Source organism: Orcinus orca, chromosome 1 (assembly GCF_937001465.1).
Source record: "Orcinus orca chromosome 1, mOrcOrc1.1, whole genome shotgun sequence".
Classification (NCBI taxonomy): domain Eukaryota; kingdom Metazoa; phylum Chordata; class Mammalia; order Artiodactyla; family Delphinidae; genus Orcinus; species Orcinus orca.
Genome location: NC_064559.1, coordinates 113768308 through 113783047, shown reverse-complemented (window position 1 = coordinate 113783047; position 14740 = coordinate 113768308). Strand labels below are relative to the sequence as shown.

Genomic DNA, 14740 nt, shown 5'->3' with positions numbered 1-14740 from the left:
CTCTTCATTGCGGTGCGTGGGCTTATCATTGCAGTGGCTTCTCTTGTTGAAGAGCACAGGCTCTAGTAGTTGTGGCATGCAGGCTTCAGTAGTTGTGGCTCGCGGGCTCTAAAGCACAGGCTCAGTAGTTGTGGTACACGGGCTTAGTTGCTCCACGGCATGTGGGATCTTCCCAGACCAGGGTTCAAACCTCTGTTCCCTGCACTGGCAGGCAGATTCTTAACCACTGAGCCTCCAGGGAAGCCCCTAAGTTCACTTATGATTCTACATTTTGTTTTTTCAAAATATAAAGTTGATAAAAGGAGCTATAAAAAAAAAAAGCTGCTGTATGGCTTCCCTGGTGGCGCAGTGGTTGAGAGTCTGCCTGCCGATACAGGGGACACGGGTTCATGCCCCGGTCCGGGAAGATCCCACATGCCGCGGAGTGGCTAGGCCCGTGAGCCATGGCCGCTAAGCCTGCGCATCCGGAGCCTGTGCTCCACAACGGGAGAGGCCACAATGGTGAGAGGCCCGCGTATCGCAAAAAATAAATAAATAAATAAAATAAAGCTGCTAACATTAAAAAAAATTAAATTAAAGCCATGTTTTACTTATTTTGAATTCCCTTCCCATGCCTCCAATCCTACTAGCAACTACAGTTCTCAGGACTGAATGAATGCTTTAAATAAATGACTTAAATGAAAAACAAAATTAAAACAGGTGGCTTAAGTATTTTAGTACTCTTTAATTATCAAGTATTATCACCAATCAGATCAGCATTCTCCTTTTTATAAAGTATTTCTAGCATAATTTCTATTCAAAAGCATAGATAAGTTTACAATTTCAGAAGCAAAATACAAATGTCAATGAACACTGCAAATTTTGTCTTTAGTATACAAAAAGAGAAAGGGGACTATTAATGACTCCAAGTATCTTAGGAACAGAAAAAAGGAAACAAAATCACTTGCCTGGGTTTCCTTCAAAACAAACTTATTTTCCATATATTTCAAACTTACTCATTGTTTAATTCTAAAGCTTGATAGGCTGCTTTGATTCGAGCTGGAGGATTTCTTTCCCTCCATGCCTTCTGCATAACTGTAGGAAAAACATTTCAAAAAGTAGATGATATGGTAAACATAAAGTATCTCATGCAAAACGTATGAAGAATGAGTTAGAAGAGTAAACAAAGATTTAAATAACATGTTCTTAAACATAAGAAATAAGAAATTGGGGTGATGGCTCACATTAACCTCATGAGAAATTTACATTAAATTTGGAAGCTTCACATAAAGTGGAAATTAAAATATTATTTCTCTGATTTATATGAATAATAACATAGATGGTACTTAATCAAGTTAATTACATCATTATACATGAACATTTATATATCTAAATGCCTATTAAAATTGATATCAGATTATAATCTATGAAATATTCTAGTTCCTTTATCCTCTTGAAAAGGTTCTATGGAACTGTTAAAAATATACAAAAAAACTTAAAAAACACAGTATTTTTTTAATCAATGATTCAATCCATGAAGAATGTTTGAATTTGCATTTTGTATAAAAAGGGGGGTAAAAAGGAATTAACTTAGACTATTGTATATTTATGGAAAATGTCAGTCTCTACTAAGAGTCAAGAAAAGCCTGAATTAGGATATCGCTGGAATAACAATATTAGTTTTGCTGTCATTTACTGCACTAAAATTAAAATTTCACACTAAGCAAAGTTTCTTAAAAATTAAACAAACAGGGACTTCCCTGGTGGTCCAGTGGTTAAGAATCCACCTTCCAATGCAGTGGATGCAGGTTTGACCCCTGGTCAGGGAAATAAGATCCCACATGCCGCAGGGCAACTAAGCCCCTGCGCTGCAACTACTGAGCCCACGCGTTCTGGAGCCCACACGCTACAACTAGAGAACCCGCACACTCTGGAACCTGAGCACCACAACTAGAGAGAAGCCTGTGTGCCGCAACAAAGATCCCATGTGCCGCAACTAAGACCCGACCTGACGCAGCCAAATAAATAAATAAATAAAAATTTTTAAAAAAACTAAACAAAGTAGATCCATGAAACTATCTGGCCTATTTCAAGTTTGATAAGAAAAACAGAGAATCTATGAATGTTGTTTTTGGAACAAAACCTACAACTGTCCAGAAAGAATAATGTGGAAAATGTTTGAGTTTTCCTTTGGAAACAAAATATTAGTCTTGGCTTAGAAAAGGAGACAATATATTCTACTTGGGTAACAAAAATACATTTCTCACATCAAACATGTCACCAGCTAGCTGACAGCTAATGCTTCCTGAACTTGACAAATTGATGCAAGTCAGCACCCATTTGATAATAACCAGGTAAAGAATAACATTTTGCTTAAACATTAAAATATTACATAAAAATCAAGTATAATATTTGACTTGCCATTTTTGATGATGAGGCTCTCTTCTATAAGTTACATGATATTTTCAGGTTAAATTTTGACACTGAATCTTTATTAACAGTTTAAATGGTTATTTGGTACTCTAGCATATTAAGTAATACAGTAATTTATTTAACCAGTTCTCTTTTGATGGATAATTAATTTTTTGCTAATATAGAAATATTGTGATAACCATCTTTCAACATCTATCTTTGCAAACCTGACCAAAGAATGGGTGGTTTTTATTTATTTATTTATCTATCTATGTATTTATTTATTTATTTAGCGGGATGTGGGCCTCTCACTGTTGTGGCCTCTCCTGTTGCGGAGCACAGGCTCCAGACACGCAGGCTCAGAGGCCATGGCTCACGGGCCCAGCTGCTCCGTGGCATGTGGGATCCTCCTGGACCGGGGCACGAACCCGTGTCCCCTGCATCGGCAGGTGGACTCTCAACCACTGCACCACCAGGGAAGCCCTGTATGCATCTTTTAAAAGATTTTGGATATATATATCCAAACTCCTCTCAATGAGACTGTATTAATTTACATTTTTTCAGGCAGTGCAGGAGAGTGACTATTTCCTCACACCCTTAACAACACTGAGTAGTATCAATCTTTGCTAATTTAAAACATGAAAACATCTCATTTGCATTGGCATTTCTTCTATTTCTAGTAAGGTCATCTAATCCACCATTAAGCATTTTTTCTTATTCTCATGTTTTCAAATGCTCTATCCAGCCTTATTATTCCTCACAACCAATGCATTTCTAAGCCAATGAGGAAAGGGGAAATAAAGTAGAGGAAGGAATATACTTCCTTCTAAAACAAGGTTTAGGAATAATTTAAAGCAATATGCTCATTTAGTATTCAACTGTCCTCTTTAAGAATACTCGATATGCTTAAAAAATAACACAAGCAGTTTAACAATTCAATCAAAAATTTATCTATTTTTCAAGTTAAACACGATTCTAATAGGCTAACCAGCAGAAGAGACTACCATTCAATCCAAGACCATGGGTCACAAATATAAATGCCTTGAGACCAGGCAGAAAACATAAATGAGTGAACTAAAAGCACATGCACTGTCTAAGAGAGTCACAGCTCAGGTCTAACTAATTACTGCCAAGTGGAAATGCAGGTCCATATTTCCCAACTTAAAATTGTAAATCTGGAGTTTAATGTTAAATCTCCTGATTTTTTTAAATGTTGAAAAAAAAACCCAAAAACATGAAAGCAAATTAACCAAAAAAACACTGCTGGCTGGCCCTGAGAATATATTTGTTCACTGTCCTAAATAAACAAATCAATAGAATAACAACAAAAATCTACTAACTTAGGGCTTCCCTGGTGGTTCAGTGGTTAAGAATCCGCCTGCCAATGCAGGGGACAGGGGTTCGAGACCTGCTCCGGGAAGATCCCACATGCCGTGAGGCCTGTGCACCACAACTACTGAGCCTGTGCTCTAGAGCCTGCGAGCCACAACTACTGAAGCCCGAGCGCCTAGAAGCTGTGCTCTGCAACAACAGAAGCCACCGCAATGAGAAGCCCACGCACCACAATGAAGAGTAGCCCCAGCTTTCCTCAACTAGAGAAAAACCTGCATGCAGCAATGAAGACCCAGCGCAGCCAAAAATAAAGAAAATAAAATAAATACATTTATTTAAAAAAATCTACTAATTTAGTAATTACTGATGACAAGAGTCAAGAGAAATTTGTCACATCACACGTATAGGCACGTTTGTCTTTTTTTAATATAAAACTATAGACATAAATCATTATCTTTATGTGAATATCTGAAAAGATCAATATGGAACCAACAGTCCATTTCTGGATTATCATTTGTGGATAAGGTTTAGTTCAGTCTTTAACTGGGATTATGCATACCTCTAGAAGTACTACATGAAACTTTGCAAGGACCAAAATGGGACACACCGTTTTAAGAGAATCAATTTCTAAAGCTTCAGCTATATATGACTCTTTCCTATAACTGATCTACCTGAAGAATGTTCACCTGATTGGTCTGTCATGCTGGTTTTCCTTTCCTAGCCAACATATGCTCCCCGACTCAGTGCGTCCCCTAAAGATATATTACCTTTTCCTACTTTACAAAAGAAAAGCTTACTTTTCACCCATCCTGAATCTTTCCAAGGTAAGTTGCCCTAGAGTGTAAAGATCTCCATGTGCCTCAAGGGACAATTCAAAGTTTGGGTTTGGGAGGAACCATTTTTAATCAAGGAACCTATAATAGGGATTTGTGCCATTTACTTACTTAACAGTGAAGCTCAGCATTAGAAATAGAGTATTCTGGCCCCTGGAATTTCTGAATTCAAGTATATTGTAGAGTGGGGAGGGAGTGATAATTTTTATCAGTTCCATTTATCAGCACCCTTTCTCCCCTTACTATCAAAGCATGCATTGCTCCTAAGGGAAGGTATCCTCATAATAAGGCAAATAAAGCATTAGTAAGGGATAATAAAGGCAGTGGAATCTTGTTTCGGCCAAGTGATAAGCTCATGGGCAAGGCTTTAAGACTTATCTATCTTTCTATCTTAGAATCTGAATTCAGAAGAGAGATGGTTGTCATAGGGATGCATGTTAACATGTTTATTTGAATTAAAAAATGAAGTCAGACTTCTCTGTCAGAAAGTAAGTCTGATTTAGTTGACAGGAAGGAAAATGAGAACTCACCCAGCCAATTAAGTTATATGGAGGACTCTTTCCAAAGTTGGAAGAGCCAAGTATGTAGCTTGAAGGATTTGACAAAAATATAAAGTACATGATTCCATTTAGAACTTTATGATCAAAAGAAACTTAAATTTAAAAAAAATTATACAAAAACTTTATTGTGGAAAAGTATTTAAGTGTGATTAAAAAACTCTCAAATATAAAATAATTATATTATAATAAAATCATACAGAGGTGTGGAATGGATATGAGTTCAACAAGAAAAAGTACTTATATAAAATTTACTACTGTTAGAGTATTTGTTCATGTACTTTTCAATGGATCATGGTGGATATCAAGTCATTAGATTCCTTGAAATACATTCCAATATAGAGTATTTTAGTGTTATTTTTAAATGTCTATATTTATAATATGTTAAAAATTACACTCTTTGCAATTATTTAACCTTATGATGTCAAGTTAAAAATGTGTGAAGGGATACATAGTTTTTCAAAATTCTTTTAGGAGCTATGTGAACAAAAATGTTTTAAGACCACAGCTTTAGTGGATAGCCATGGTTGCTACTTGAAAAGCCTGCCAAGGTTTGCAATTCTGCCCATGAGAGGGAGGTGAAGCCTTAATATCCACAGTCGCCTCAGTCCTCATAGTTAACGTACAATACTGATTTTCCACTGCTGTTATTTCCTTAACATTATACTTTTGCCATTAATGTAAACATTAAGCACATAAACATACAGCAATTCCTTTTTCTCTGATTTGCAATTAAACCATTTTATGTAACCATACCAAAGATCCTTGGGTTTCCTGCTACTACAGATGCTGAATATATTTAATACAGCAGAGATATAGCACAATGAACTCACTTCAATGTTGGAAAACTGGCTGTTTTTCAGACCGTAACTGTTGGTGATTTTCTTCTGCCTATCAATGTGATGAGTAGAAGCAGTAATAGTATAGTGGTTAAGAGCTAAACTTGAGCTTGAAACCCAGCTTTTTCACTTATTAGCCAGGTGATTTAGGAAATGTTACTTGTCTCCCCTTTGCCTCAGTTCCTTTACATTTAAAATGTGGCTGATAATAGTACCTATCTCATGAAGTGATTGGGAAGATTAAATTAGTATCTTTATATAAATTGCTTAGAACAGTGCTTGGCGCATAATAAGTGTTATACAAGTGTTAGCTATTATTACTGAAATTGCTTAAGACATCTGTGACACCAAGGCTATTCATTCATTCATACTTCCATCAAAGAATAAATATTAATATTTACAGTATATCAGGCAGTGTTCTAGATGATAAGGATTCAAAGATGACAAGTATAGTCCCTAATTTCCACAGTTTCACACATTATTAGGGAGGACAAACATTAAAACAACATGATAAACCAACAAATAAGTGTTTACAGTTGAATAAATTAACTAAAATTATTATAAAAGTGAGGTTTTGACTAAGTACTGTAGAATTGCAGAGATCAGGGAAGCCTTCCCAGAGAATGAGACTTTTAATTTTGAAGGATAAAAGTAGAAGCATAGATAAGGTAGGAGAAGGCAGTCGAAATAGTTGTGATAAAGATCCCTGTCTTTAAGCCAAACATTTAAGAGTTTCTATACTCACTTCTACAGAGAAGATTAGAGAGAACTAAACACAGACATTTCTATGATCTTCCACCACTTTATATGCATCTCTGACTTATGACTGGAATAAAATATACCCCGTTTTTCTCTACATGCTGTGCCCCAATGTTTAACTTTGCCTTATTTTTTTTTTTTAATGTGTAATTATAGGTGTTAACTTCCCCAACCAAAACTGGGTACACTGTTCTCTGTATAAGCAATTGCTGTATTCGATCTGAAAGGTTTTCTAAGTAATAAAAGAAGCAATTTAATTAATTTTTGTAAAATACTTTAAATTCTATAAAGAATTTAAATTTCATCTTATAAAAGACAAAAAAGTACGATAACCTAGTTTACAATCATAATTAGTTTCAATTTAATCTGGGTTTCTTATCCATGATGCAAACTCCAAGCCAAATAACTTTGTATAATAAATAACTCTAAAAAACTTTAAAAATAATTTTTATGACTACTGTTTACCCCAAGAACAGATTATGACACATACCTGTGTCTGAAGGACGTAAAAAGTCCGTGTCACAGGTGAAAAAGGTCTGATGGTCCTGAGCTGACAAATTCATGTCATAGTATGTAAGTGGCTCTTTACCAGTCACCCAAGTGTATCTTTACCAAAACACAATAAAATATGTAAATTGAACATGAGAGAGCATCTGTCTGCTACAACAGATACTTTTTAAAATTCAAAAATATACTGCTACAAATCTTATTTCAGGATGTTTCAAAAGCTTATTATAATCAATAAAGCAAAAGAGATAACCTATCCAAACTACTTAGAGTACAATAATAAAACATCAAAAACCAAAATGGAAAAGGTAGATTATTCAACAAACAGTGCTTCAAAATTGAATTTGAAGATAAAACAATTTGACTTAAATATATACTTTTTTAAGTATACTTAAATAAATTCTCAGTGAATTAGAATTAAGTATTAAAAGTAAAACTACAAAGAAACTAGAAAAAAACACAAGTGATTTTTTACTAGATGTCAAGATGATAAAGGGTTTTCAAAGCATAAAAGCAAAAAAAAAAACTTCTTTCAGATTTTACTAAATTAGAAATTTTACCTTTCATTTCCCCCTAAAACCCTCAATAATTAATAGCAGGTAACAAACTGTCTAATAAATACATTTTAAAATATCCAATCTCATTGGTAATTAACAAATAGCAAATTAAAATAACTAATTTTGACTATTCAACTATAAAATTGGCAAATATATATTGTCAGGGGTGAGATGGGACTCACACATATTGCTGTTACAAATATAAATTGGTATTTACATTTCTTTTTCCAGAAATCAATTAGATAATATCTATCAAGAGCCTTAAAAATAACACCTAGTTAGATGATGGGTATATGGAATTCCATTATACCACTCTCTCTACTTTTGTTTATTTTTGAAATTTTCCACCATTAAAAGAAAAACTTAAAGGGGGGAAAAAAACTGTTCACACCTTTTGATTCAGTAATTCCAGTGCTACAAATCAACCCTAAGGAAATAATCATATATGTGGCTAAAGATTTATATATAAAGCTATCCCTCTAGAGTAAATGTTAACAGTGAAATATAACCTGTGACCTGGATAGGGGAGCAGTAGGTAAGTTATGTATAGTACCTCCATATAATAGAATACAGTACAACTATTAAAAATCATGTTTTTGAAGAAATTCATGTTTTGAAGAAATTCTGTGGTAAATTCACACATAATGAATTTTATATATTATGATGTTCAAGTTTTGTTTCTATATATGCGTATAGAAGAGAGACTGGATGGAAATACTAATAGCAGTTATCACTTAGTGGTAGAAAAAGGTGATTTTTTACTTTCTTTCTCATACATCTTTTTATTTTCCAACTTTCAACAATGAATATGTGTATATTTTATAATCAGAAAAAGCATTTTAAAAGCACATTGTGGGCTTCCCTGGTGGTGCAGTGGTTGAGAGTCCGCCTGCCGATGCAGGGGACACGGGTTCGTGCCCCAGTCCGGGAAGATCCCACATGCCGCGGAGTGGCTGGGCCCGTGAGCCATGGCCGCTGAGCCTGCACGTCCGGAGCCTGTGCTCCGCAACGGGAGAGGCCACAACAGTGAGAGGCCCACGTACCGCAAAAAAAATAAAAATAAAAATAAAAGCACATTGTGTTATTTATATACATGATCAAAGATTTTAAGTTATTTAATTGTATAAGTTGCCTTTAAAGTTTCTATTTAAAGTTTTTAGCTATTTTAGGAGAAATTATCATGAAGAAAAAGGAAAAAGCAAATCCTTGTTCATTTAGCAAAGTTTGGTATACTTTCTAAAATCATAAAAAAAATGAACGATCTACATTAATCCCAAAATGATTTAAAGCAGCTAAAAAACACATGCACAGTATCAATAACTTAAATTAGCAGTAAATTTTAAAAGACTCAGTAAAGTAAAACAAGGATTGAGCCATAAAATGGCTCATACCAAAGAGTTCTATACACTTGCTAAAGGTTGGCTATGATATGATTCCAAGCTTCCTAGAACCACAATGATTACCAGTGCAATTTAGACTTTTACATTAAGACAAACTAATCATTCAAAAAGAAGCATTAAGAGTTCGTTATACTAAGATAAGAAATTTCTCTTTAAGATTTTCATGAAGTAGATACTATAAGATAACAAGAATAGCCTAAAAACTTTTTAATAAACACAGTGAGAAGTTCAAGGACCTGTTTCTTGCAGAATCCCTTAATATAAGCTAATGGCATCTATCATAAAAGCCTAGCTTTGGCTTCCCAGGATGTGACTGTCCTACACTATCAAGTACTTACACACAGGGATTACTGCTAAATTATTTTGTATCCCCATCATTTTGCATAGTGCCAATACATAGTAGACATAAACTGTTTCTTGTTCAATGAATTAAATAACATGCCCCAGTCTACCTCCAGGTAAAACACAGCCCTTTCCAAAACAAAAGTAAAGTATCTTTGGTCATAAGTTTTTCAAAAGTCGTTTTCTCATTTAGAATAAAAACCAGAAGAGAAATGGACACAATAGTGTAGCTAGGGAATGGCAATACGAAATACAGTATAAAAGTATTATGCTCTGTACTGTTGCACAAATGAAATTTATATTCACATTCAGATTGATATTTTCTAGTGAATCGTCAAATAAAGTTTGCAATTGAGCACATGTGCACAGGAATATGCTGACATTTGCAATTTTTTCTCTATCTCATGAATTCTTTGAAAAGGCTTTCTGCCATAAACCAAGAGCCAAATGTATACTTACATCACAAACATATGGTTTGAAGCAATGTTTCTCATGATTATAAAAGTAAATATAGTCAAGATGCTGCCAATTAAACCTTGGGCTAATCATTTTACCTTATATCAGTATCTCCAACCAGAAGAGCTGTGATATATTTGTAAAAATAAATTTTTCCATAATACTTTTATTCTAAAACCAATGCCATAATTATACTGAAAGCAAAATGTAATACCTCCTATATTCTGCTCCTCTGAAAAGATTTAGAGGATTTCTCCATACCTTGCATTCTAAAAAACAAAGAGAAAAAGGGGGAAAATAAGACAGTTTAATCAAATGTAGTTAAATCTTAATTTGGTCAACATGTATAGTCACTGTATGCTAAGTACAGTGCTAGCCACATATAGCACAAAGATGAATAAGGCATGGACCACCCTGCTGTCATGCAGTGTACAACCAAATCTAGTCATTCCCTTATTTCTGTCTCCATAGCATTTGGTTCACAATTCAAGTACCACACTTACCATATTACAATGTGACTATCTAGTTTTCAGTTTCTCCTTTAAAATATAAGCTTTTAAAACTTTGCTCAGGGGCCTCCCTGGTGGTGCAGTGGTTGAGAGTCTGCATGCCGATGCAGGGGACACGGGTTCGTGCCCCAGTCTGGGAAGATCCCACATGCCGCGGAGCGGCTGGGCCCGTGAGCCATGGCCACTGAGCCTGCGCGTCCGGAACCTGTGCTCAAAAAAAACTTTGCTCATTTTGTACTTCTGGAACCACAGCATTTGGAACTAACTTAACTGAATTAAGTGTAGCATGAGAATTAGTTATGTAAACTATCACCTACACTGTGTGATAAGTGCTATGATAGAGATATATTTTGTTCCAAGAGAAAAAAAGGAAGTGATTAAGTTTGCTCTGGAGAAATTAGGGGAGACTTTAGAAAGGTTGTGACATTTAAACTTGAACCACTGTAAAAATAAGTAGAAGGTTGCCAGATGAAGAACATTCTAAGCAGAGAAGTATGAGAAAACCACACAGCATACTTAGGTTAGAGTACATGGTAGAAGGTGAGAGGGAGAGCTGTAAATGAGGCTAGAAAATAGACTGGGGGAAATTGATGAAGGGGCTTACATACCATGTAAAGAGTTTAGACATTATCCTTAGTCAATCAGAAGCCATCAAAGGTTTATAAACAGAAAAATAACAAATATCAAGACTTTGGTTAGATCAGCAGTTCTCCAAGTATCATTCATGGAACTGCAAAGTAACAACTCGTTTCATAATAAATGCTAAGACATTGTTTGCCTTTTTAACTTGTTGATTTGAACCCAACCCTGAGAGTAAGGGCGTCCTTAAATTTTGTGCCCCAAGCACCTGACTTAACCTCACACTAGTCCCAGTCCTGCAAAGTTGGGCTAATGGTACAACTCAAAGGTTGGTAAAACTGCTGGTACTTTAAAGTAGTGGTCATTGGATTCCTCACCCCCACCCCAGTAAACAAGGCAACCAAATATGATGGTTGTCTCCAGTATAAGCAATTGTTTTTTGAGCTGGACTGACCTTTTTTTTTTTTTTTTCATGGAATCTCACTTTTACTTGAAAGAGTCACTAACAGACAAATTTATGATTATTCAGACAGATACCTGGCAAATATTTTCTCAAAGTTGAACAAAGTGAATCTGTCAAATTCAAGGAAGAAAAAGTAGTATCTGCTGCCAATGATAAAACTTGAGCTTTCAAGTACATACTAGAATTTTGAAAAACTTGTATCAGTTACCATGAGCTTGACAATTTCTCAACTTAAAGGCTTTCCTGTGAGATTAGTGGTGATATTAACAAACGTCATTTTAAAAAATTATACAATATTTCAATATTTGGAAGACACGTATAACTCAGGGAACGAGTATTTTCCAAATGGCCAATGCATGATTTATAAAATTATTCATAAGTGAAAGACCCATTCAAAATGGGACACCAAGGGATTTTAATGTACAGAACATGGCAAGTTAACTGATATAGCTTCAGATTCCACATTGCAACTAAACTTTAAGAAAGTACCTCAGTAAATTTTGGTGTTGTATTGAAAATGAATATCCACAACCTTCTGAAAGGTTATTAAAATACTTTTCCCTTTTCCAACTACATATCTGTGTGAGAACAGATTTTCTTCATAGATGTCAAGCAAAACAACATTTCACAACAATGCAGAAGCAGATATGAGAATAAGCAATTTTTTATTAAGCTAGATATTAAAGAGATTTAAATAAATGTAAAGAAATGGCAGTCTTCTGATTAAAATTTTCTCGTTTTGGAAAATATAATTATTTTTCATGATATGTGTATTAGTTCAGGCTGCCATAACTAAATACCATAGATTGGGTGACTTAAACAACAGAAATTTATTTTCTCACAGTTCTGAAGTCTGGAAGTCTGAAATCAGGGTGCCAACATGGTTAGGTTCTGGTAAGAGCTCTCTTCCTGGCTTACAGATGGCTGCCTTCTTCCTGTGTCCTTACATGTCTCCTCCCATAGTGGAGAGAGAAATTAATCTCTCTTCTTCTCCAAAGGCTACCAATCCTATCACATTAGAACCCCACCCTTACAACCTCATTTAACCTTAATTGTCTCCTAAAAGTCCTGCCTCCAAATATAGTTACATTAGAGGTTACAGCTTCAACATATGAATTTGAGGTGGGGGAGAGACACAGTTCAGTTCATAGAACTATGTTAACATGCAATGGGTTTCCTGTTATTTTAAAAATAACTAATAAATAAATATTTTTTTAATTTCTGTTTTAATTTCTAATATGGTAAATATTGGGGACATAATCAATATATAAACAAAAGCTCTTGAGGTCCTCAATAATTTTTAGGAGTATAAACGATTCCGGAATCTAAAAAATTTGAGAAACACTTTTTTACATAGTAAGGGGAGAGAATGTACTAAAAGGAGAAGTATCATAGGCAGGGAAACCAGTTAGGGTATACAGCAATAGTCCAGGAAAGAGATATCTAAGGCCTACATATGGGACACTGAATGTTGAAAAAGAAGGTAAAATAGAGTCAAGGTAATTTTTGAGGGGAATCAATAGCATACGATGAGGGTCAATAGTCTGGAGAAGGAAGGGGAAATAAGAGAGATATAATCTAAAACAAAGGTTTCTATTTTGGAAATTAATAGATTTTAGGATTATGGAAGGTACCTATTAAAAGAAGATAATTAGCAGTTTCACTTTGGACAGAATGAGTTTAGGGTTGCTTAGGGCCATCAAAGGTGGAGATTTCTAGCAAAGAGTTAGGAATGTGGGTCTAGAACATAAAAGAGAGCTTGGGGACAGAAAGTTAACATTGGTTCTCCCAATACATATGTCTGTGGATGATAATACTATAGAAGGAGATGCCGCTACCCAGGGAGAGAAAGTGGAACCAAAGGAGAACTGTGACTCACTTCTGAGGTCAATTCATGCATCTCTTCTGTGAAACATTTTGTGGCCTTCCTTCCAAGAATAACTGACCATTCCCTCTTTTCATCACCATAGTATCTTCCATACACTATATAAAAGTATCTTTTGTATCTTTTGCCATCACTTATTTATATGTCTGTATCCTATACTAAGCTGGAATGTTCTTAAGGTTATCTTCACTTTCATTATGCAATGGTATACTCAATCTCACAATAGGGAATAAGACTGTATAATGCATTATCGTTATAATTATTTACATACTGGACTCTGAGCTTCTTGGGGACACATCTATGTCATATTCACCTTTTTTTTTTAAGATTTATTATTTGTTTATTGATTTATTTATTTAATTTTTGGCTGCATGGGGTCTTAGTTGCAGCACGCAGGATCTTCGTTGTGGTGTGTGGGCTTCTCTCTAGTTGCAGCATGCGGGTTTTCTCTTTAGTTGTGGTGCACAGGCTCCAGGGCACATGGGCTCTGTAGTTGTGGCATGCGGGTTCCAGAGCGTGTGAGCTCTGTAGTTTGCAGCATGCAGGTTCTAGTTGAGGCGCGCAAGCTCAGTAGTTGTGGCACGCAGTCTTAGTTGCCCCGTAGCATGTAGGATCTTAGTTCCCTGACCAGGGATCGAACCCGTGTCCCCTGCACTGTATGGTGGATTCTTTACCACTGGACCTCTAGGGAAGTCCCTCATATTCATCTTAATATGCCTTATTCTTAAGAGTTCTGTAATTATTTCATGAAAGGGGAGAAAGGAGTAGGGCAGAGAAAATTACCATTATTCCTTCCCGTACTCCTGAATGGCTGCCAACCTCATCCCTACTAATCCTGGTCAACACCCACTCAAGCTTTTTTTTTTTATTTATTTACTTATTTATGGCTGCATTGGGTCTTCGTTGCTTCACGTGGGCTTTCTCTAGTTGTGGTGAGTGGAGGCTACTCTTCGTTGCGGTGTATGGGCTTCTCATTGTGGTGGCTTCTCTAGCTGCGGAGCATGGGCTCTAGGTGCCCAGGCTTCAGTAGTTGTGGTGCGAGGGCTCAGTAGTTGTGGCTTCCAGGCTCTAGAGCACAGGCTCAGTAGTTGTGGTTCACAGGCTTTGTTGCTCCACGGCATGTGGGATCTTCCCGGACCAGGGCTCAAACCCGCGTCCCCTGCATTGGCAGGCAGATTCTTAACCACTACGCCACCGGGGAAGTCCCCCACTCAAGCTTTAGGGCTCAGTTTAAAGAGTTCTTTCTTACAGACTTTCCCTGATCACACCTAAAAAGTGCCAGCAACTGCACTCAGGTAGTATTTTTCTACTAAATTAATATAACCCTAGTG

At 35.8% G+C, this 14740-nt stretch overlaps 1 protein-coding gene across 22 annotated transcripts in view; it reads right to left on the bottom strand.

The window, feature by feature from the left end:
- ST7L (suppression of tumorigenicity 7 like) overlaps positions 1-14740 on the bottom strand; it is a 150921-nt gene that overhangs the window by 128700 nt on the left and 7481 nt on the right. For 20 of the 22 annotated variants that reach the window (XM_033435398.2, XM_033435366.2, XM_033435376.2 and 17 more), the window contains exons 4-6: positions 10188-10242; positions 7202-7317; positions 996-1074 (exon numbers count right to left, since the gene is read on the bottom strand). In XM_033435398.2, coding sequence (XP_033291289.1) covers positions 996-1074; positions 7202-7317; positions 10188-10242 — 250 coding nt within the window. The remainder of the gene's footprint in view (positions 1-995; positions 1075-7201; positions 7318-10187; positions 10243-14740) is intronic. The other 2 variants (XM_033435380.2, XM_033435399.2) reach the window with 1 other exon arrangement.